This window comes from Cololabis saira, chromosome 20, assembly GCF_033807715.1.
Source record: "Cololabis saira isolate AMF1-May2022 chromosome 20, fColSai1.1, whole genome shotgun sequence".
NCBI lineage: Eukaryota > Metazoa > Chordata > Actinopteri > Beloniformes > Belonidae > Cololabis > Cololabis saira.
In genome coordinates, this window is record NC_084606.1 from 34,503,121 (window position 1) to 34,528,576 (window position 25,456).

Here is a 25,456-nt window from a genome sequence, read left to right on the forward strand (position 1 = left end):
GAGAGCGCGTGGGCGTTTAGCTGGAAACAGAAAGTTAAAGTTTTGCTCTCAAACCTCTCCTCCTCCCTCCTGTCCTCTGCAGCACACTCTGCTCCCGTTAACTTTATCATTCACAACTTTCCTCACGGAACTTTGAAAAGGTAAAAACTTTCTACACTTCACTTCTGCAAATATTACATTTTTACCGTCGTATTTATTCCTAGGAAGGTTTCACGCAGCGTATTACTCCTTCACGTCAATACATTTGATTTTATTACACGCTTAAAGCCACATTTACATTTAAAGTTGTAATCTCTGGATCTTGCGGTCATGAAAATAATCAACATATGTCTTAAAAAAAGAGTTTTCATGGACAGTCTGTCTCACTACTTCTAGTTAATTAAGTTAATTAAAATGTTTTAATTGTTGAAGGGTGAATGCTAGTTAACGATTTTTTTTGTTGAAATACAGTATATTACATGCAATGTTACAATATTACAAGATAATATCCCATGATACATATGGCAAACGTCAAAATGATATATTCCTAAATATTCAAAAATTAAATAAATAGTAAAAAAATAACACTTTACGTTGCCAGTTGGTCACTGCACTCCCACGTGTTACTGTGGTTACCATGCTGAAAGGTTTAACACGTCTGTTTAGTTGAGGAACTTAAAAATGTATTTTAGCAGTTATAATAACCTATAAATTACAAGAGCATTGACCACGTTGATGTGCTGTGTAATACTTTTATTTATTTATTTATTTATTTATTTATTTATTTAACAACTGTCTGCATAAATATATGTGGTTCATACCATGATTTGTTAAAAACCTTTATTCATGACGTATATAACATACATTTTAACCTTGCAGAAGATGTTAGTTTTGTTAAAGTGGGTGAATGTGTGTGTGTGTGTGTGTGTGTGTGTGTGTGTCCTTCACCAGTCCTCCTTGACAGTCTGATCGAACATAATTTAACTTTTGAAAACCATATTCAGACAGAGAGGACCATAATCACCGAAGTGACACATGAAAGGACAAGAGTGATAGAAAGACAAGACAGTGATGGGTGCAGAGTGTGTAGTGTGGTGAGATGTGAAACGTGTTACAGCAAAAAAGACAGATATAGCAACATGAGACAAACAGACAGAAAAAGAAACGGATGACTAGAGAAGTGAGTGTATATTTGTGTGTGTGTGTGTGTGTGTGCGTGTGATAAAGAGAGATAGATAGAGAGAGAAAGAGAGAGAGAGAGAGATGGATGGTCTATATGGTTTAGGTATTTTTGAAGCATACATGTATCATACAAATATAAACACGCACTCATATGCATCTACATAGACACATACATACATATATATATATATATATATATATATATATATACACACACATACAGAATGTGAGGAACCAGAGCGGCCTCCCCACGTAAAAGGGGACAAGGCAAAGCTGGACCTGGGTGATGAGGTGTAAAAAAACCTTGCAGAGCGTAGAATGCCAAAAAAATAAGGCTTTTTATTTTATGTTAAAAAAAGCACAAAGACATACAGGCGAAGGGCAAAATCAGTATTCTAAAAAAAAAAAAAAAAAAAAGGCCCAATGGGGCATAGCCTCTCAACAAGCTTCCTCCATTCAGCAGACCCCTCTTCTGGTATGCAGCTGCTGTTTATAAACCCAGGCAGGGAGGAGAGGTTGATTGGACACAGGTGTGCCACAATCAGCAGAACCAGGCACACCTGTGTGCTGCTCCCCCGCAGACCACGCCCAATCCTCCACTCTGCCACACACATTAAAAAAGTCCGGTGATGGTGAGAAGGGGAGGGGTTGCTCACTTTCTCACACAGATACATACTGTATATACACTGATATAGGGAGAGGTACAAATACCTGTAAATACATTCTTATAATAATAATAATAACAATGATAATAATGATAATATGATAGTGATAGAAAAGACAGCAACAAAAACAATAGGGCCAAAAGTAACAACATTAACAATCCTAGTATAATAATTGTTGATATTATTAGTTACACTTTTATGAACACATTTACAGTTAATCAAGGCTGTATGTTGAAATAAAAAAAAACTGTTTAAATGTTACAGCTTATTCTTGAACTGAGAAATGCTGTTTAGTTGTTTTTTTGAAAAGTTTATATTCATCCTAAGTCCTGAATTTCATAGAAGAAGTGGTACTTTTCGGAGCAGGGCCTGAGCATGGTCTGGGCACGAAAAGAGAAATCTGTTCTCCCTCCCTACGAGAAAAAATGACAATATTATCTTCCTGCAGCCCCGGTTTGGGAGTTCTTGCAACTTTTCCCCCTCTTTTTCCAAACACATCATCATTGCACAACGTTTTTCTTGCACAGTGTCCAAGAACTTGGGTCAGAAGTGGGCGTGGTCAGTGTGGGAAAATGGAATAGTCATTGCAGCTTTTCCGTTGGTGTGGATTAAATTTATGTGATAACTCCTTTTCCCCCATCTCCTTTTATCTAACATGCAATTGGGAGAAGTAACAATAAATCTTCCTCCTCAACACAAAAACTGCCAGTGCTGTCATGTTGTTGCTGTATGATTGTATCAGTCGTCTGTGGGCTGCAGTGGGAAGAACCTCAGGAAGTTCTGCACTACTAACACATTTCTCTTTTCCTGCAGTGTGTAACGCCACTAACAATAATAATTCAGTGGATTGGTACTTCCGTATGAATACTTGCAATGTGACAGCATTACAACAGATATGATGAAGTGTAAATCACTGCACTGGCTTGAGAACAACCTTAAAAACCATTTTGCTTTAACGCTGCTCGTCATTGCATCAACAAATTTAAGTTAAACTCTGATGTGTAAAGAAGATTCAGTGACACTGTGGCTTCAGGAGGGTCTGATGACTCGAGATGGAAAAGGGGAAAACTGCCAGGAGGTGGATAACCTTGGGGGTGGGGAAGGTCAGGATAAATCTAGGGGTCAACTTTCAGGAATCAAGATGATATCACTCGATCTGAGCAGCAGAGACTAATACTGTGTTCTCCAGCTGAAGAAACAATGGAGGTCAATGTGTAATAGAGAGGAGACACACTTGGTGCAGAGAAGGAGAGAGGTGTGTGCATCCTCAAGATAGAGACAACAGAGCCCACACTGTACCTTTAACCTTCAAGTTCATGAACTTAAAGTAAAATGTTTTAACAACCTAAAAACATGAATTACAAACTTCATGCTCCTTTCAATTACAGTAGATTGAAATATTCATCAAGTCAACTCTGAAAAGATTTTCATACACTTCTCCCATGAGAGTAAGTTTACAGAAATTAAATAAAATAAGTACAAGAACACATACTTTTATGTTAATGGCACTTCATTTACTTGTTCCCAAATGTCACTGTTTTACATACAGTCAAGTTAAACATTTGGATGTAATAAACCTTAAATGAACTGAATTGGTATCAGACGAAAACCGGAATGGGGTGACTGCGGAGCAATTTTATGATTTAACTGTTTATGGATCTTTTATAACACCCCAATAAAAGACAAGTTAGCAAAACACTAACAGTTACAGAGGCACATCTGCAGTCTGAATGAAAATGAAAAGCTGCAGATATCACAGAGAATTCAAAGGTATTATTTTCACAAAAGTAAGCACTCACACCCGTTTTTTAGATAACATTCTTCTACATTTATCATTCAGTTAAATTCTGTTTTATTGATATAGCAACTTTCAAAGAGTTTTACAGAATAAAACAAAATATATATCAGTGGATGACAAATAAATGTAAACACAAGTTAAAACGATGATAAAATATGTACACAGGTAATCTCAGATCATCAAGTCATTCTTGGGCGACGGTTTACCAGTTGCCAGACCAAGTAAAGGTTTTTGAGTGTATTCAAAAGTGTTGGTCAGTCCCTCGGGAGAGCTAAGGTGTGGCGCATAAAGCAACCCAAACATTACCGGGAAATCTGGGGAGGCTTATCAAGGTGTCACTTTCTAAGTTGGCAGAGATTTTCACAGGCTGGTAGTGTGGTGGAGCGCTATCACTGTCCCTGATAAACGTAGGAGCCATCTCAGAGCTCTAGTACGTCAGTCTCTGAATGAATGATGGAACTGCTAATCACAAATTAATCAATAGTGTCTGTAAATATCCCGAGATACTTGAACTCCTCCACCTGAGGCAGGACTTCTCCACCCACCCGGAGAAGGCATGCCACCCTTTTCCGGTCGAGAACCATGGCCTCGGTCTTGGAGGTGCTGATTCTCATCCCTGCCCTGTATCTCGGGATCTTGTTCACGAGTGAGGGAACAATGGAGCGTGAGATTGACAGACGGATCGGTGCAGCGTCCGCAGTAATGCGGTCGATGTACCGGACCGTCGTGGTGAAGAGGGAGCTGAGTCGAAAGGCGAAGCTCTCGATTTACCGGTCAATCTACGCCCCTACCCTCACCTATGGTCATGAACTTTTGGTAGTGACCGAAAGGACAAGATCGCGGATACAAGCGGCCGAGATGAGTTTCCTCCGCAGGGTGGCTGGACGCTCCCTTAGAGATAGGGTGAGGAGTTCGGTCACCCGGGAGGAGCTCGGAGTCGAGCCGCTGCTCCTCCACATTGAGAGGAGTCAGCTGAGGTGGCTTGGGCATCTGTACCGGATGCCTCCTGGACGCCTCCCTAGGGAGGTGTTCCAGGCATGTCCCACCGGGAGGAGACCCCGGGGAAGACCCAGGACACGCTGGAGAGACTATGTCTCTCGGCTGGCCTGGGAACGCCTCGGACTCCCCTCAGAAGAGCTGGAGGAAGTGTCTGGGGTGAGGGAAGTCTGGGCATCCCTGCTGAGGCTGCTGCCCCCGCGACCCGGGAACGGATAAAGCGGGAGAAGATGAGTGAGTGAGTGAGTGAGTGTCTGTAAATATCAGCGAGACAAAATAAATATGTAATAAAATGTTAATATGTAACACTTACAGTGTGCCTGATAATGCTGTTTACTGCAGAAGAGTACAGGTCAGATCCACTATAGAGATTTACATGACTGCAGGCATTTGGAGCTTTCTGGACTGCTTGATGTGATTGGCGAGGCCGGTTTTAGGGGGGGGCAGGGGTGGGCTGCGCCCACCCAAACGTGCGTCCTGCCCACCCAATCAAAGTTATGGGGATCCTTTATTTTTTTGTAATTTTATTTTTTTATATATATATAAAAAAATATCACAAAATATCTGTACCGTTTCTGATTGGGTGGGCACTGCGCATCATTTTTAGACACAACAATGAACGCATACCGCAAAAGTTGTGTCTCTACCTTTGTAGAGCTACAATTTTACTGTGTTTTACTCCCTGGCCCACTTCCTTTCCCCCCAAGTGATCCTTGCCTCTTGCCAGGTCGTCATTGTAAATAAGAATGTGTTCTTAATGACATGCCTGGTTAAATAAAGGCGAATGACTGAATCAAATAAAGCGATAGAATTGTTTTTTTCTCTCTTTATCGTATAATGTTCACAAAGTGTAATACAATTCATGTCATGGGTAGTGTATTTTGAAGGATCAAATGCTCAACATCCCATATTATCAATTTTACATTGTGCAAGAAATAAATTGGCGTGGCAATTAAACTTTGAAAATCGACTGTGTGCATGCGCAGAACCACAAAATAGCATTTCTCGGCAGGTAGCAAGGATTGGCAGAACACCGGTCCCAAGCCCAGGTAAATGCAGAGGGTAGTGTCAGGAAGGGCAATTGGGTTAGCATACTGTGGAGAAGATAGATGAACTGATATGATGATAGCATAGTTTTCTATACATTTCGGGGGTTTGACCCCCCAAAATTTTTTCGCCCGCGCCGCGTTGCAGCACGGGCAGCTTCGCCCACCCTGCATTTCAGTCTGCCCACCTTAGTGGGCCTCGCTAAATCCGGCCCTGGTGATTGGTCTACTTGGTTGACTTTGTTTTTATATGTCCCGGTGCCAGTTCTTCATCGTCTTCAAGTTGGGTTGAGCGATAGTTGGCTGCAATGTCTGTAAAGTCGATTGATGCTTCAGATTTATTAGGGCAGGCTCACATGGAATATACATTATTTCCTCTGTTGCTATGTTGGACCTACATACAGGATGTACAGTAAACGGAGGGAAACTCGGCCCCGGGAGCCACAATGCTGCAGAAAGACTCTGAACTCTTACTTAGTGATTGGTGGTGTAATTACAGAGCCACCAAAGCAATAAGGCAGATGTCTAAACGTCAAACAGGGTGTGGTGTATGGATATATGTATGCAGCAATGAGTGCATAAAAACATTATGTCTTGGCTTGTGTTAACAAAAACACCACCTAGTTTGACTCCGTGCCTCCGGGCCTCTTGGAACAACAGAAATAAACAGACGCTTTCAAGTGCTACATACTTAAACAGACAACTCATAGAAGTTAATAAAGTATTACGAGTTAAATTTACTCAGAAAGGAACAAAATGTCAAATACTCTTAAAAGTAGCTAAGTTAGGAGAATTTGTTTTTAAAATTAACTTCACTTCTATTTGATTAGGGTGCACTTCATATCCTCAGTGTTTGTCTTTCACCAGGCGAAGTTCATGTTTGAACAACTTTCTGCAGGTTCATTTATGTTGGCATGACTCTAAACGGGGTGAGTGAGAGTGTGGTTTGTCTCTGTGAGGCTGTGATGCAGAGATGACCCGTCCAGGGTGTCTTTCATCCACTAACAGCTTGGATAGGCTGCAGCAGACCGTCATCACCCTGCTTTAGATTAAGTGGGTATATCAAATGGATGGATGGTCAAATAGTCAAGTAGTCCCTTGATATTCTAGCAATATCAAGGGATTCTACTCACTTTGGGTCCAACTTTAACATAGGAGTTCATTTATTAGACTGTATAAAAAGATCTGGTATTTATTTTCCCATTGTCCTTGTGTCTACCACGTAGAACCAGGCATCGCTCCAGATATGGCCATTTACCAGCAGCCGGCCTCCGTGGTGTCAGTCACCACCACCACCAATCACGGCCCTGGAGGATGGAGCACCGACATCTGCGACTGCTGCTCCGACATGGAAACCTGTAAGTCAACCAAACCAACTGGTTCAACTATAATGTCTGTGTCACTGACTATGTTTACATGAACAACAGTAATCTGACTTTTAACTTCACTCTTGTTGAGACAATATTCCAAGGAAGGCCTTTACACAAATTGGATTGAAAGTATTCCCTTCATAATCCAGTTTAAATGTTAAACATATAGTTTGATTGAAGCAACGTCACTTATGTCACTACATTTACATTTGCCGTTCCATCCAACAAATTAATAACAACACAAAAGATGTGAAGTTGCTTTAAAATACTTGAAATTATGGGCTTATAGGCTTTTGGCAAATGCATTGAGGAGATTAATGACTGAATGGAGGGGGTCGGTGATTGGTTTGAGGAAGGACAGGATGGGTCTTTCGAACCTCTTGATGGCCACAGATGACAGAGCGACAGGTCTTTAGTCATTCAGGCACGTTGTCCTGTCCTTCTTTGGAACTGGGATGATGCTGTTTGCTTTAAAACAGGATGGTACATGACATTCAGAGATGGACTGGTTGAAGATGTGTGGAAACACTGGTGACAGCTGGATGGCACAGTGCTTTCAGTGTTGCTAGGGAAACGGCATCAGGTCCTGGGGCTTACCTGAGCTTCAGTCGTGTGAAGACCTTGGTGACGTCCCTCACTTTGAAGGTGAGAGGGGTGGGAAGACGGTGTGTGAAGGATGGGTGGTGGTGGTGGGAGAGTTTTGGAGGGCTAAGGAGGGCTAAGGCTTGGAGGGCCAAGAACTCACCAGAGCTCTTGGTGACCGTGAGACAGGAGGGAGTGGGTGAGGGGGGTGGACCTGGCAGGGGATCTCTTAAACCTGATGTAAAAGATGTTGACATTGTCAGCCAGTCCGGTGGAGGGGATGACAAAAGAGCTTTACCTTTGTAGTTAGTGATGGTCCCGAAGATATTTTCCTACGACTGGACCTGTCATCCACATGAAAACACAAATAAACGAATGTTTAAAAAAACTCCGGGCAAAGTGAAGATTGGGAGGGTGGAAGGTTTTTTTTTTTAAAAACGATGTAATGTGGATACAAATTATTTTATAAACGGAGGGGGAAAATATTCGGTTTTAAAAATACCCGGCTACGTGTGTACATAGCCTTAGAGTGCTTTCACACCTGTCCCATTTAGAGCAGTTGTTCCGGAACAGGGAGCGTTTCCCCCTAAAGATCGGAACGTTTTGGTATATGTGAACACAGCAATCGCGCTCGGAAACGGCACAAAACAAGCTAGCCGAGATCGCCTCGGAGAGGTGGTCTCGGCCCGATTCCATTCCAGACCTGAAGCGGTTAATTTTTTTTATCTGTAGTGAGAACATAATCGACACAGCAACCGACACAACTCCATTCATGTGTATATGCGACCGCGGCGCAAGGAGAGGAATCGGCGCAGCCTCCACCACCTTCTCTCCTATTGGACTTGCCGAGATGTCGTCCCAGCGCGGCACGGTGAAATTAAAAATTGTATTGCGCAGCGCAAACCCTGCGGCAGGCAGCTTCTCGCCAGTCGCAGAGCTCCGCTCTGCGCCGAGCACACATAAATTAATGGGTAAAGCCTGAATTATGGTTCTGCGTTAAATCGACGCAGAGCGCAGAGCCTACGCCGTAGGGACGACTCAGGTTCTGCGTTGGTGTAACGCGGAACCATAAATCAGTTTAAAGCCGGCGGCGGTCTGTGCTTTGCACCCTCTCTGTGAAAGGGGCTTGTTGTTTATCCCGGTGTGCGGAAGAAGAGGAAACTCCCTTCCGCGTTCATTTGACCAATCAGAGAGCAGCTGGTTCGCGCATGGCATTTGTTATCAGCTTTGAAACGGTACAGATGTTTGCCTTGTGAACACAAACGCCACAAACGAGAACTGTATCGATTTAGCCCCTGAATCAGAACAAATAAATGGGCCACAGGTGTTAAAGCAGCCTTAATCACACTCCAGTCTAACATATACTGTAGTCCCTTTTAGCGATTTGACTGGCCCTCTTGAGGTCCTGTCTAACTAGTAGGGGTGGGTTAAAAATATCGATATATCGATATTTTATCGATATGCATGTGTAGGAACGATTATCGATACATAAATCCAAGTATCGATTTCAAAAAAAAAAAAAAATAATAATATATATATATATATATATATTTTTTTTTTAATCCCGATTTTTTTCCCCCATTTTATCACCCAGTGCTCCTACCTAAGTCAGTCCTGGGCATTGCTCCATCTACCAACCCCGGGAGGCGCTGCACTGAGCTCAACTCTCCTCCTTACTTGAGGAGTGAGCAGGCTGCTTCTTTTCACCAGGCAGGGTGGGGCTTCTCTGGCCGGACGTGGCGCGTGGAAGGATCATGTTATTCCCTTATTGTAACCAGAATATCGATATTGTATCGAATAGTATCGTATCGGAAATCGTATCGTCTTGGGACCTAGTGTATCGGAATCGTATCGTATCGGGAGGTCAGTGATGATACCCAGCTCTACTAACTAGCCTGAAAGTGTCCATATCACCCTCTCTTACCCATTTTTCACCAAACCGGTTACAAGGCTGGTCAAGTGTTGGTGCTGGTTCACAACTCGTTCAACTTGCGAACCAACTGAGAAGTGGTTTGTTTTTTCATAGCTCGGGGAGCCTCGTCGTTACGTCACTGCAAACGTCAGTTAGGTCGCTGCGTTTGCATTGGCGCGAAAATTGAAGCAACAACAAGGTATTTGCTCTAATACGGACTTGGTACGCGTAGCACCCTCCGTGGACCAAATCGCTAAAAGACAGATTGTCTCCTTCTCAGGCCACTGCTGCTTTGCTGCATCCATATTCATTCGTCACTAATTTGAAAATGTCGCCGTCTCGCAGTCTTGCTATTGCTGTTGGTCTTAATAACTCCGCCCCCTCTGCTTACGCAAGCGTGATTACGTGATACCACCTGATTTTTAGGATCTCCCTGGGGAACCATGCAGGTGTTAGTCATTTGGTCTGAGACACAGTTACCAGTTCCAATAAAGTACCTCCTGTCCTCGAGATAGGACCTGAACAAGGTTTAAACTAGGTTTAAAAACACACTGGTGCCGCTCAAAAAGGGGAAACAGGTGTTTAAAACCAAAGCAGAAACATTCAAACTTGTATCCTTTGTGGTATGAAATGAAATGTGTGATTGTGGAACTCAGTGTGACCAAAAGAATCCTTCTTCACTTCTTTTCGACACAATGTTGCAAAACACTACTATAGTAGTATATGAATCAGTTTCCTTAGTTACACAAGTTTGCTGCTCACAAATCCAGTATTCCTCCCCTGAATGTATTGGAGGATGATTTTATGATCAGACGGGTTTTCTTTGAATGGGGCATTTGCATGTGTTTTTCAAATCTGTTTAAGTTGCACATTCATAGGTTTTATCTTGTGTTCTTGCATTTTTTTTTTATATTGTTTCCTTATTTTAGGCCCCATTATGTTGGGAAATTTGGCTAGACATAGCAGTTATTGGTACATAATTGCCTCATTAGTTTCATTATAAGAGAACTATGTTCCTTTTTAAATCCATGAAGTTAAAAAGCAATGATAAAAAAAGCGAAGTTGTCCCCGTGTTTATCCTACTCACGACCCCAAAAAGGTTTAATTTAATAAGGTAAGGCTTAACTCTACACCAGCCTTACATAACAGTCTGTATGTGACTGTTAGCGTTTTGACAGTCACATACAGATTTTTAGTTTTTTTTAGAGATTGATTGGTGGGCCAATGGGTGGGTCAAAATGGGTATCACATGTCACATCTTAAAAAAAAAAAAAAAATATGCATTGTTTGAAGTCTTTTTTGCCATGCAATGGTCAAAGTATAAGTAAAGTTTCTGCACAAAACTCATAACAGAATCCTAACAAGTATAATTACATAAAAACTTCAACTGCTACAATATTAATGGGGAAAAAACAGCTAGAAATTAACTTTACATTACAAATCTTAGAATCGCCAACACACAGTGAAACTGGCTTGGGCACTAAGATTGGTTTGGTTTTGTAGTGGACTAATACGTCTTATTTCAAAAGGTTTTTGTGACACTAGTGCCCTTTCTTGAGAAAGTAGGTAGACAGGAAATGGGTAGAGAAGGGGGGGGCATTGCAGTATAGAGTGACAGGCCGGGACTCAAACCTCAAACTACGAGGGCTATATGTGTATCATCATCTTTAGATCACAATCAACTTTATTCACCAAGTTTGTGCAAACTAGGAATTTGATTCTGCATACTTTGTCTGTCAAGGTTCAATAAAAGAAATACAATAAGAATAAGTAAATAAAGATTAAGAAAAGCCTCAGCAACCAAAAAGTATGTACGCTATATACAAAAAAGAACCAATATTTTCAGTCATGAAGATTTTGCGCAAATATTTAACCCTCTGTGACCCCTGAAAGTCCAGCAGAGCGAGGGCCTGGGGGAGGAACTGTCTCTGAGACGGGACGTTTAGGTTGCTCTGTAGTGTCTACCAGGCGGGAGAAGTTAGAAACGTTTGTGTGCAGGGTGTCAAAGGTCTGCAGAAATGTTCTTTGCCTGTTTCCTATCACTGGACCAGTACACGTACTGGACGGAGGAAATTATATTTCCCGGCAGATCTTCCTGTCTGTTGCAGTCTCTATCTGGCCTGTTTATTTATCAGTTATTATCAGTTTATATTACACAAGCTAGTATAAACATTACATTCCAACTGCTCTCAGACACAAAATCTGTTTAACACTTTAGCTGCACAACGGGAAGATGAAAATGTTACCGGTCAGACAGATCATTAAATACCATTAAATCAATCCCACTGGTGCTGTCACAGAGCATTGTCTGTGAGCATTGTGGATCAGGAACTGTCGATAAGATATTGAACTGAACGCATTAAAACTTTCCCACCCATTGTCTTGGACTCCAGAGTTTGAGGAACCTCTTTCCTTTGACAATAACACGCATACTGTAACTGCTCACTTAGCACGTCTCACATGGGCAGGTCAGCAGTTCTCCCAGCAGTGTAAAGCCCAGGACACACCAACCCGACCTAGCCCGCTGTCGGCCGACTGCTGTGTCGCCTCACGTCGCCTGTGTCGGGCTGGGTCGGGCTCAAAAAGAAGCACTAGACACACCGCAAATACGACACCCGACGGCGAACTAGCACGTACGTTCTGCGCATGCGTGAGAGGTAATTCCCCTCCATACCAGCAGGCAGCGGTAGTCTGTATTCAGGGGCTCAAGGAGGAGGACAGTGCTTTTTTTTTTCAAAGCTTTATTGAGAAAACACAAGTGCAATACGAAAACCACCTGCAGCTCTGTGGAGAATTACAGCTGGCTGAAATAAATCATTTAGGAAGATAAATGTTGGTTTAATAGATGAAATCTAACAGTTGTAGCTACGCCTGTTAAGAAATTTGCTCCGAAAATTTCGTGATTTTCTGCCTGCCGGCTTGGGAGCTTTAAATCGCGTTAAATCGACGCAGAGCCTACGGCGTAGGGTACGGCGTACGGCGCACGTCACCGCGTAACCTACGCCGTAGGCTCTGCGTTGGTGTAACGCAGAACCATAAATCAGCCTTTATTCTGGCGAGGTTGGAAAAAGACTTCGCAACAACGGGAAAGCGAGTGATTATATACATTCACTGAGTGAATATTATGAAAGTAAAATATATATTTCTCGCTAGAAATGTAATCAAAACACATTTTTATGCAGAAACTAACTCAAAATATTGATTTTATTCACTAAAAAATAAGAAATGTCCGCCATGTTTTTTTTTGGATTCAGTCCACAAATGACCACGAAAAGCATTCTGGGAAATTCTGGGAACAGCCAATCACAGAGTGAGCTGTTTGACCGACATCCCCGACGCCGATTCGACATGTCGAATCGGCTGAAAAGCTGCCGACGGGAGGCCGATCTGTGGCGACGGGCGGGACACACCGGGGAAACTATGCCGACAGACGCACCGACGCTCATCGACGGCCGTCAATCGGCTTGGTTTGTCAGGGCCTTAAGGTCCCGGTGACTGATCTACCCCTCCACACAAAGTTCTTGGCATTTTATAACCCACACAACTTGATACTGACCAACACTGAAAGCCGTAACTTCAATAGAGCAGATCACACGTGGACATCAGTCCAGACATTAGGCTGAAATGGGCAAAGACTATTTTACAGAGTAGACACTTTTATTTGAACATGAAAACTGCGTCCTTCTCTCCTTTCTTATCTTCCTCCCGATGCATTTCTGTCAAAATATTAATGACAGCCATTTAATATTGAACCTCCACGCTGAAACATCTTCCTTCTGCCCGACAGGTTGCTGTGCTCTCTTCTGTTTCCCTTGCCTGCAGTGTAAGACGGCCAGCAACTACGGCTGGTGCTGCCTCATGCCCATGCTGGACTGCTGCTGCGTGGTGTCCTGCATCCTGCGCTCAAACCTTAGGGAGCGCTACAACATTCCTGTAAGTCTGGGAGGGTGGTGGACGCTGCTTCCATACGCGCTACATTATTTAACCTTGATTTTTTGATTTTTTTTTGGCAAACATCCTAAAAATCTCCCAAGATTGCTGTTTGAAATAAATGCAAATACAGTAATACGGATTTCAGTATCATTATGGTTCCAAATATATATTGTTTCCATTTTATCTTGTCTTATCTACAAGTGAGGGACTGTCTTATATAGCACGATACACACTTGTATTGATCCAACACCAGTGTTGAAAGGAAGGGGAGCTGTGTGATGGGAAGTTCCTATATATTATACCTTTTTTTTGTTATTTTATTTAGCTCTTTTTTAAATGCGGCACAATTCTTCAACTTTTTCAAATAAAGTAGACTCAGATCATGTGAATTCTTAAATGCTTGAATCATCATCACATTTCCTGGTTCTTGGAAGTGTTTCACAATCCATCCAGTAAGTTGAATTGAGAAATCCCGCTGGATGGAAAATGTTTTCTAAGCAGAACCTCCTTTGTGAAAGTCTTAGGCACGCTTCTTTTTTAAATGAAAGTGTAATGACATCCATATTTACGTTCTGATTTATTTAAGATGTAAACAGAAACATCTGTAAGGGACAGCAGACTCTTAAAGTTACAGTAAATCTGTGCTCGGTTTGCAGGCAGGTCGCAATACAAACTGACTTTTGTTCTGAAGATTGAGGGGTTTTACTTTTTTTAATTGTACAGCACAGTTCAACACAAGGTAATTCAAAGTGCTTTACATCGACGTTAAAAGCGGCAAGACACAAACGGTAAATAACAACTAAAACGAAATAAAACGATAAGAAAAAACGTAAAATAATAAGAAGCAAAAGTTGTTAAAAGGTAAGGGCAGTAGAGTACAGCAGATACATCACATTCTTAAAATGCCAAGAATTACGTTTCTATACAGTCAAAACGTACAAAGACCGGGTCAAATACAGTATTACAAAATGAATCTGTAACAATTTGTACGGTGAATTAAACCAATTTAACAATTCTATGCCACAATGCCTGTTTCCAGGTCTTATTTCACACAACTGACGAGAATTATGTTTCTATACGGTCAAAACGTACAATGACCGGGTCAAATACTGTATTACAAAAGTAATCTGTGCCGATTTATGTGCACTTTTAGACTGATGTAGGTTTTTCTGTGCCTGAAACTGATTAAAAAGGACCAATAATTGACCAACTCATTAATTGCTTAGCTGAATCGACCTCCAGTATTAAAGGTATCTTCTGTTTGTAACTTAAGAGACTGAAAACCAAACATGGATGGCTAAGACAAGTACAAGTATACCTTGTATATGTAAAAGCAGAATGGACTCAGTTTGAATCAAATGAACAATTGCAGGATAAAAAAAAATGTTAAGTCTAAAAAAAAACAAAAAAAAAACCTAATCCTTTGCAGCAAATGTTAAACTGTTTTATTTTCAAATTGATGCCACAACATTTGAGCTTTGAAACCGACACGACTTCAAAACACTCCCATCACCACTACACACATACACACGCCACAAGCAGAAGTTCCTCTTTTCTACTATAACGTACAAACATTTTGACTTTCACTTCCGTGTTGTCTGTTTTTTTTTTTTTTCATTATAATCTTAAATTGGACTGCAACATTTACTCAGTTTTCCTTAATTAGTGTCAAGAATGCAATTTGCCTACAATAGTTACTTTACTCTGTTAACCCAAAGTGATGGCAAATATAAAGATACCACAGTCCACGGGAAAATAAATCAGAAAACCTTTAAGCAGACCTTCCAGTGCTGCGCGGCAATAACGGGTCGGACAAATAGTTGGAATTCCTGTTGGTTTTATTTGACCACAACAAAGGAAGAAGTTTACAACAGATTTCAGTTAAACAGCAGACAGTTTTGATCCACAAGGCTTACCATTTATTACTCTTACCGGTTTATAGTTTGATAGCAGTTAATGAGTAACAAATATTTTTTTTTCCCCCTTCAAATCTTACCGGTTTATAGTTTGATAGCAGGTAATGAGTAACTAATATTTTTTCAGAAACACAAGACTAAAAAACTACTTTAAAAGGTTTTTAAATACTATGAATTCACCGTTGCCAGGTTTCCCTACTGTATGTTACAGTGAACCACACTTCAGATTTGCTAGTAAAATATTATACAAAATACCAGAGGAGGAAAAGGAAATGTTTTCAAATATCCTCTGTGATCTATCAGGAAAACTTTCACTGTTACGTTGTTTTGCTCCTGTTGTACTTCCTCTATGCCACTTCTGCTTTTTTCCGATTCGGGGTCTTGCTCAGGACGCTACCTGTGATGAAAAGTTTAATCAGCTGCTCCTATATGTAACGAACCTTCCAGTTGCCATGGTTACTCATAACTAGAATTAGTAGCATCAATCTAGTCAGCAGCACAGCGTAAGATGATGCAAAGAAAGTAGTCTGACCAGCACTGATCCAGCTGGACCCTCCTATGCAGTACTCGAGTTGTAAAAGAAAATCAGGGGGGATGGTGGATTTGATCATATGGGGACAGATAATTTGTGCTGATTACAAATAATATAATATATTACAAATAATAGCAGTGACCAAAACACCTGCAGAAATACTGCAGGAATGACATAGCAGCAGTTAAATGCAGCCTTCTGTAAGCTTTAAATATCCACTGGACTTACATCAAATACATCAAAACACAACAATAAAAAACACTTTTCTGAACTTATCAATATGATTCTGTCCTTCACAGGATAAGTAACATGGATCACTGCAAAAACTCAAAATCTTAACAAGAATATTTGTCTTATTTCTAGTTAAAATGTCTCATTTTAGTAAAAAAAATCTCATTACACTTGCATTACACAAGACTCATCATTGGAAAAAAACAGCAATTTTCACCTGTTTCAAGTAGACTTTCACTAATTTTTTTGCTTGTAATAAGAAGATAAATCTTGTTCCACTGGCAGATTTTTCTACTTATTTAAAATTTACTTGAAACAGGTGAAAATTGTCAAATAAGTAATTTTTCTGGTGTTATTTTTCTGGTGATGACTCTAAATGTTGAAATAGCAGTAAAACCACATTCATTGATGAAATGACATAAGGGATGGAAAGGGGGGATGGCAGTTTTACAGGGGGGATGATTTTGACTGTTTTTATTTCAGGGGGGGATGAAAGCGCTGTAGGAAACAGTCATTTCAATACAAGAACCTAAAGTGGCAGCTGCTGGAGGGAGAACGCCAGGGAGCTGGAAGGTTCTGATAAAATAAGATATAATAATAAGATAATATATAATAATAATATAATAATAAGATAATATTTCTTTCTGCCACTTTATTGAGGTTTTTGTAGTGAAATGAGGAGGAATCATAGAGATAACTTCTCATTTCAACTAACTGGATCAGCCGTTCCTCATCCATGACTGTTTCCTACAGCGCTTTCAACCGGCTTTCAACGCGAGCGGCAGGAAGAGAATAGAAGAACATTTAAATATCACAATATCAAGCTTGTTTTCTGTTTAGAAAGTAAAACCGTAGGAAGATTACAAGTACTCACCCATCTTTTACTTGTCTCTTTACTCTTTTAGGAGTTATTTTAGGAGTTTCTTTTGGCGGGTAGTGCGGTGAATAAAGGCTGATTTATGGTTCTGCGTAAAATCGACGCCGTGGGGTCTGCGTTGGTGTAACGCGGAACCATAAATCAGCCTTTTAAAAAGCGAGTTTCAGCTGTCAATCAAAATAACATGGGGGCCCATAACGCTTTCAGTGTGGACAGAGAGCGTCCAGTGCCATGCAGTGCGACGCGATAGTCGGACGCTCGCGTGCAGTTAGGACAGGCTGTTATGCAAGTCTTTCCAGCAGTGGTGTTACCAGGATGCCAGGTGTGGGGGGCATTAGTCTTACACGGGGGGGGGCAAAAAAAAAAGTTGCAATGCTCAACTAGTGCAAAATCCAGCGTAGGCCTACTGCACCTTAAAACATGTTTTTTTTTTCTCCTCTCTCAATTAAATCCATAACTGAACATATGAACATGCAGGCGACAACATTTTTCTTATTTTGCTTTTTTCTAATGTGATAAAGGAGGTAACGACACAAAGGTAGAACTCAGAACACAATGAGATGTGCAGGTAATAAAGCAACAGGTTAGGTTACAGGGTATATCCTTATTATCCCAGATACCATCTAGAGGACAAGTCTGCGGCTGCTCTTGGCAAATCTGTTCATGTCAAGATTCCTTGTAATCTCTTTCTCATGGGCCAAGATGACTAGATCTCTCTTCCGTAAATGCAACATTGTTCTGCCGAGAGGAGTGGGAATGCGGGTTAGTGTTGAAAAAGAGCTTTCACATGCAGCTGAAGACACACCAATGATTAGTGCAAGGACATACAGTCTGTGCAAGATGGGAAATGTATGTTTGTACTGCTGAATGCATTTGCAAGCTTCAGAGAGGTTCACATCAGTTGGCAGTTTATCCATTAACATTGGTCTTGCAACCACAATTTCATTTTGCAGGCTCATGCTACTTTGCTCTGTGCGTGTGTAATAGTTATAATGGAGTTAAAAAAGAAATTTGTAATTTCATGTATTGAAATGAGACAGTTAAAAAAAAGAGATTAATAATGAATAATATTAATGTTTTAAAAGGAGTTAAAAAGGTTAAAACGATGATTGATCATGGGTTCTGGGTTCAACTGCTTTGCCTGGCCGTACAGTAACAGTAACAGCTGCTTGGTCATTGATTGAAAATGCCTGTTTGACGTGTTGGATGAGAATCAGTGTAACGTGATGGTGAACGGATGAACAATACACACTGGCTGCAACATGTTGCGCTCGCGTCTTTTTTTACTTTCATCTTTTTCCCGGCAACGGGGCTTAACACTTTCATGTCAGAGTCTCCAAAAGTTTCCAATGACACCAGATAAAGTAGCTTGAATTTTCGCTAGTCGCTTTTTTGAAAAAGAGTCGCTAGCGGGGTCTGAAAAGTCGTTAAATATAGCAACAGAAATGCAGAGCTGACAACACTACTACTTAGGGCCAATCCCAATACACCCCCTACTTTCTACCACTAGCCCTAAAAATGAGTAGGGCCCTTGTAATGTTCCCTAGGGATTGGGAACCACTTGCTACGTCACTGCGTGGTTTACGTTCGGGTACGTAAGCGACTGCGTAGTTACGTTTGCACATACGTCACACCATATCAGGAAGCCCAGAGCTAAAAGCTGTTTTAATTTCCGATGTAGCGCTGTTAATATGCCACTTTATTAAGTTTTAATATTTTTCAGGCGTAAAAGTAACCGTTAAGATCCCCAACCTGGGCTCAGTTTATCCAAATAACGCCTGTTAAGAAATTTGCTCCGATGTTTTCGGGGGATGAGAAGAGCCGCCGGCTCGGGAGCTGATTTATGGTTCTGCGTTAAATCAATGCAGAGCCTACGGCGCGCGTCGCCGCGTAACCTACGCCGTAGGCTCTGCGTTGGTGTAACGCGGAACCATAAATCAGCCTTTATTCTGGCGAGATCTTCGCGAACATTGGGCAAACGAGTGATTATATAATCCACTGAGTGAATATTATGAAAGTAAAATATATATTTCTCGCTAGAAACAGAATCAAAACGCATTTTTATGCAGAAACTAACTCAAAATATTGATTTTATTCACAAAAAAATAAGAAATGTCCGCCATGTTTTTTTTTTTTTTATTCAGTCTGCAAATGATGACGTAAAGCATTCTGGGAAATTTTTTCTAGCCCTCCGTCGGTGAGTCAGCATCTGAAATCCCTCGCTCTGAAGGGCTAGATTCATACCCCCTAACCCTCGTTATGTCCACTAGCCCAAATGCAAAGATGAATTGGGACACCACTACCCTCACGGGAACGCGCAAAATTTAGGGGTAGAGCTGAAAAGTAGGACTATGGGGGGGATTGGGCCTGGGCCTTAGCAGTGGCAAAGCGTGGGAGGGCTTTGTGATTCAACACTGCTCATTGGAGAGTTAACCTACATGACAAGTGAATCCACTAATCGCCACAAATACATACACACAGGGGTGCAACTAGCTACTTTTTGAGGGGTATGCAAAAACGTTACAGGCGCGCCCCCCCCCAGCCTGCCAGCCTGATTTTTTGTTTTGTTTCCATATATAAATCTTATTCATTCATGGATTTGCATTCCAGTCTGTTATTTCAAGTTACATACGTACATATAACTGCAGAATGATCAGCTCAATCAGAAACTAAAAAGAAATTATGACATCGGAACAACAGTTTGTACCCTATGTAACAATGTTATCAATAAATTGTAACATGTCGTGACTTTGCACTCGCCCATTTGTCAAGAATGTCATCAAATGAAATAGATCGTTCCACACTTTTCAATAGAGATCACTGCTAACTGGGTCAAGCGATCATTGCTCATACTCGAATGAAGGTATGTTTTGATAAGCTTCAGCTTACTGAAGGATCTCTCGGCAGATGCAACCGTCAGAGGCCGGTCAGGAATATTCTGAGGGCTACTGTCAGATTTGGAAACACCAAATCAAGATTCTCCTGTATGAGGAAATGTAACTTCTCAAGAACCTTGTAACCCTTCAGTAGACGGCTTGCTGGGTTTATCTCTAGAATACTATCTCTGGAAACATCACAGGTAGTCAAGGCATATCTGGTAACTGATTCCTCCAGCTCAGCTTTTGTTATGTGCTCCATTTTAGTGATGAATTTAAATTCCTCAGACACAAGCTGAAGATTGGAAAACCTGTCAGACAACTCTTGCAGAACTGGGTCAATGATATTAAAAACCATCCACCTAAAGTTCCTCTCGGGTTCCTTTTCATGATAAAGGACACAGTTTGGTCAGCAGAAATTCAAACCATACTGGGCATTTAGGTTTTTGTGCAACAAGCATTTTTAATACCTTTGAATAAATTGCACATCTTGCTTATGCAATTTTTCAATAGAAATCATATTTAGATATTAATCACTTAGTATCAAGTGGCTGTTCCTACACTTCCACCTAATATTAGATCAACCTGTTGGCTTCCCCTGTCTGTCCTGATTCTTTGTGGGCAGGCAGAGCCGTCTGGGAGATTTGCGAGTAGGGTCCTGCAGCTGCTTGAGACCCGGTCGGATCTGTGATTTTTGTAACAAAGCCTTTCAGAGAGGCATTAAACTCTTCCATTTTCTTTAGTTTTTTTCTTTTTTCATTCCCTGATTAAATTTCCTGAATCTGTCTCGTTCTCTCGACATTGTGTGACAGTTTGTTCCAACTCCACCCGTCTGGATCAGACTAGCTTGTGTCTGCGCTTGGTCTGATCAGTTTTATTGAACAACAGACATGCGCATCATTGCACATATATTTATTGATATGCACAGACTAGTACACATTTAGGTCTGTTATGGAACGTGACTGTTGATATTTATAAGGGGGAGAAAAAAAAACGGCCCATAGCGCGAGGCCCTTGGGTTTGCACGGTTCGCACACCCCTTGCGGCGGCCCTGGCTGTAGGCCACTACAGGCATCATCTCTCCGACCCGGAACCCACGCAAATCACTTGGACAACCCTGTGGAGCACCAGCGCAGTCGCAGGCTGAACCTGTGTTTGTACTATGGGGTAGAGGGACATTTAATCTCCAAGTGCCCAGTAAAAGCGCTGCAGAGTTTACCAAAACCACAAGAGCTTACCAAAAACCTGACACAGGTGCAGATGATCAGGGCAGATGGGAACCAGGGAAGTCAAGACAGAACTGAAACAGAGACAGGTTTCAAAATAAAACAGGAACTAAATAACCAAACTGACAGTTGTAGCGCTGCTGCGGCGGACCACCAGTAGAGCATCTCCCAGGTTCTGTAATGCGTTTACCAATTTGTCATTTATCCAATTTAAACACTCAAAAACTGAACTATAATTGAGGAAATCAAAAGATGAAGCATTTCAGTCATGTTGTTCCATCTTTCTTGCAAACTCATCTTCTAGTGTCTAGGTCACGATGTTTATTTCCACATTTCCTGCAGAACATGGGGTTGAAGCATGTACCTGCAGATCCTCTTCCTTGGCCACGTCTTTGAAATGAAAGGCAGCATATGTTGATCTAAAATCTCTATGCACCTTTCTGCGTTAATGGCGCCGCCTCAGATGTATAAATTACATTTGCCAAGAGCTCTGACAGAAGCCAATGCCATGGCTGCCACCATCCAAGTGCTGGCAGTGACTCCTAGATTACTGACTGGATGCTGATAACAGTTTGATAGTCCTTTTGATTTGTGGTCCAGAGCACCTGGTGCCATTTCTTCAGATAAAGGTCTGAAATACTAATTGATTTTGACCACAGCACAGGTTTCTCCTCTCTGGTGGTCCATCCCTGATGCTCCTGAGGGCAGAAATGTTAGCGCCGCCTCGGGGTCAAGACCATAAGGCTAGGGATGTCCCGATACCATTTTTTTCACACCGAGTACGAGTACGAGTATTTTAATTTGTGTACTCACCGATACCGAGTACCGATCCGATACTTCTACCACAAAAATAACTAGGCTAAAAATGCAATGAAAAATGGAAGACAGGTTTTATTTGCAACAGAAATTCAATTTTAAACAAAACTTGGCCGGCTGGGCTGTATAATTAAGGAAGATAGAATTTACTGAAACATGGAACATCTGGCTACAGCCACAAAGCTGCAGCTCTGCTGCTGCTGCTCAGCCAGGCTGCAGACTGACCCGGGGAGCCGCGGGGCGGCTCAACGTCTCCCCCTAGTGGCGCTAACCAGTAACTACAACAACAATGAAGTATCGGTGCGTGGTATCGGAGAATTTTTGCGAGTACGAGTATATGAGGGCAGTATCGGCCCCGATACCAGTATCGGTATCGGTATCGGGGCATCCCTGGCCTCTTTTTTGCACAAAATGTAAGTGCCATTTGTGAATGTAACTGAGTATTGTTGTGTTTGACTAGGGTTTTCTACAGTAATCTCTTGCTCATATGCTTTAATCAGACAGTGAGGAACTCTACCTGTTGATGCAGTCCTGTCTGAGATCACAGCTGCCGTTTCCACACTGAAATTCCTCCAGAAGCTTAATATTAAATCACTTAATATTATGCATGGGCAGCATGGTGCCTCACTGCTAGGATCTCAACTTTTCCGTGTCGGGTGCTCTGCCTTCCTCCCAGGGTCCTAAAACATATATGTCAGGGGTTCTTAACCTTTCTGACCTTGGGGCCCAATTTTTTCAGTACAGAGTGGCCTGGGGCCCATTAAATATAAACACTGTATAGCAGGGGTATTCAACTAAAACTTTAAGAGGTCCATTTAGAGAAAATTTACTCAAGCGAAGGTCCAGAACATCATTATATATATTTTTATTTTAAAATATATATATATACTTTGTTTATTTTATTTTTCAAATGCTATCTTATTTTATTTCTCTACCAGCAGTTTGAATTTCCCCTTTGTTAATTGTCTCAACACATTTTTATACTAAATTAATATAAACACATCTTAACAATTTAACAGTTTTGCAGTTTTTCTTTCTTCCCCTCTTATAATCTTATTCCCCCACTTTCTGTTGTTCAGTGAGAGAACTGAGCTCTAACTTCTCCTGTCAGGACTTTAAATCTGGGCTGGATGGTGTCAGGTTCTCATATGCATGTGGAGGTGCTCATTGATGAGCCTGGAACGATATTTAGTTTTAATTATGTTCACTGTGGAGAAAGCTGCTTCACAGCTGTATCTGGACCCAAACATGGGCAGGATGTTTTAAGATGGTCAGTTTATTTTTCTGTGACTTCAGTTCAGACTTGAGTGGATATGTTTGATGAAAAACTTTGTGTTTTGTTTCAGTGGCGTTTCACTTTCGCACTTTGAACGCCACGGTCTCTGAACGTATGAGACACTGGTTTTGTCCCAGTGGGAAGACTGAACAGGATGAATGTGTCCATTCCGGGTTGCATATTTAAAAATACAGCGAGGACAAAACTTAGTTTGATTTTACTTTAAGTTATTTACATTAATAAGTTGTCAGGACTCAGTGTGTCGGGTTCATCCGAGCCTGATCAGCTGCGACGGGCACAGCCCGCACCGCAGCTCTCTGGTCGCGCTGCAGCAGTTACTTTCCGATGCTTTTTAGAAAGCCCGAACAGTCCAGTCCAGCAGACACGACAGCCCACGCATCTACATCTACCATCCTTCAGCAGTAACGACGGAGCCCATCGCCCGAGCGGCAGCCTCAGCCGACCTCCCCGGCCGCGGGGACGCGCCGGGATAAATGATCATGCCGCGCTCGCTTGCTCTGGGCGCAGACCCAATTAATCGATCCCTAATCCTGGCGGATCTAAACCTACTCTGTGCAAAATGAAGGATTTTCTCTGTAAAGACACACCATTTCTCTTACTATTACACGTACAGCTAGCTGAGTGTCTTCTCCTCATTTGGTTGGGAGTTGCTATGCAGTCCCGCGGCCCTCGCGGCCCACACGTACAAAACTGAATTTTTTTTGGCGGCCCACTAGATGGCGCTCGCGGCCCAAGTGTGGGCCGCGGCCCTATGGTTAAGAATCACTGATATATGTCAAGTTAATTGGGGACTGTATACCCATAGGAGTGAGTGTTTGGTGGTGTGTGGCCCTGTGATGGACGGGGGACCCGTCTATTAAGAGAGCCACGATACGCTCCAGCAGATCCCAGAGATGCTAAATAGGGATAAGTGTAGAGGAGGAAACATGAAAATACCCTCCAGTCTTTCCTCCTCCAAGCTGTGCGCTTTCATTGATGCACTTTTGTTAATCTTAAAGGGGACCTATTATGAAAAACATGTTTTTTCTTGCTTTAACATATATAAAGTGGTCTCCCCTTCAGCCTGCCAACTCAGAGAAGGAGGAAAGCTACCAAATTCTGCAGTGTCTGTACAGCCGCCCGGATGAGCCGTCCAGTGTGATGTGGATCAACGAGCCGTTCAGATTCTGCTCCCGTTGTTACGTAACCAAAATGCGATTTACATAGGTTGGCCTCCGATGCGTGAAACCAAGCCCACAACCGGAGCTTCCGCCATTTTTTCGTAGCGGTGTGTCGTGTCATTCAGGCAGCCAATCAGCACAGAGCCTCATTATCATAGCCCCGCCCACTCAGAATCCCGCATAGATAATGAGGTTAGAGAATGGGAAGATAAAGACATGGCTCAGAGGCTGAATTTCTAATTTATTTAGCAAAAACAATCAAAAGCTTGTTTTTAAGACATTCAAGGCCTGTTTAAAATAGGCATTAGATGCCATAATAGATCCCCTTTAACATCAGATTTGATCAAATAATATAATTTTTCTTTATCAGAAAATCTTGTCTTTACATGTTAGTTCATTGAGCTTGTACACTATTGTCCTCGTTCAAGGGTTTCCTTTGAACTCATTTGTCATCTCTATAATGCATCCTAGTCCAGGATCATGGAAATACTGATGTATCCACTACAGGATTTATAAAAACCAGATCACATTGTTGACTCTCTTGACTTTTCTGTCTCCTTGTCCTGCAGGGCTCGTGCTGCGATGACTGCTGCAAGTTAAGCTGGTGCTACGTGTGTACCTGGTGTCAGATGCATCGCGAGCTGAAGCTCAGGGGCAACATGCCGCACTCCCACTCAGTGGTCACTACGCAGGTTGGCAGGATGTAACGGCAAAGTGAGGCTGTGTTAAGAGGATATGACATGTTTTGCAAATAATGTTCAATGATTTGCATGTTTTGCTTCAATAATCATTAGAACGTGTTATGTCATTTCTTCTAGCATTATTGTTTCTATCAGGTGAGCAAAGACATTTGGTTTCATGTGTGCAGTGAGCATCTTAAAATGTTAGCAGTGTAAGTAAACAATAGCAGCTTTGTAAAATGAACTTTGTTTAGAGCTTTACTCCCATTGTGAAAGCTACATATCTGGAGTTTTTTTTAATCATTTTTACATGCTGGATGTTTAACTTGTAGGCTGTGTTGCCTGAACTGCTCTGGGAATAAAGTATTTTTGTTCCAAGTTA

General features: G+C 41.7%; 1 protein-coding gene across 1 annotated transcript; it reads left to right on the forward strand.

The window, feature by feature from the left end:
* On the forward strand, nucleotides 1–25,456 carry ponzr1 (plac8 onzin related protein 1). Its single transcript, XM_061709569.1, has 4 exons — nucleotides 1–140; nucleotides 6,893–7,024; nucleotides 13,318–13,463; nucleotides 24,964–25,456. The coding sequence occupies exons 2-4, from the start codon at nucleotides 6,913–6,915 to the stop codon at nucleotides 25,099–25,101; spliced, it is 396 nt and encodes a 131-aa protein (XP_061565553.1). The 5' UTR covers nucleotides 1–140; nucleotides 6,893–6,912; the 3' UTR covers nucleotides 25,102–25,456.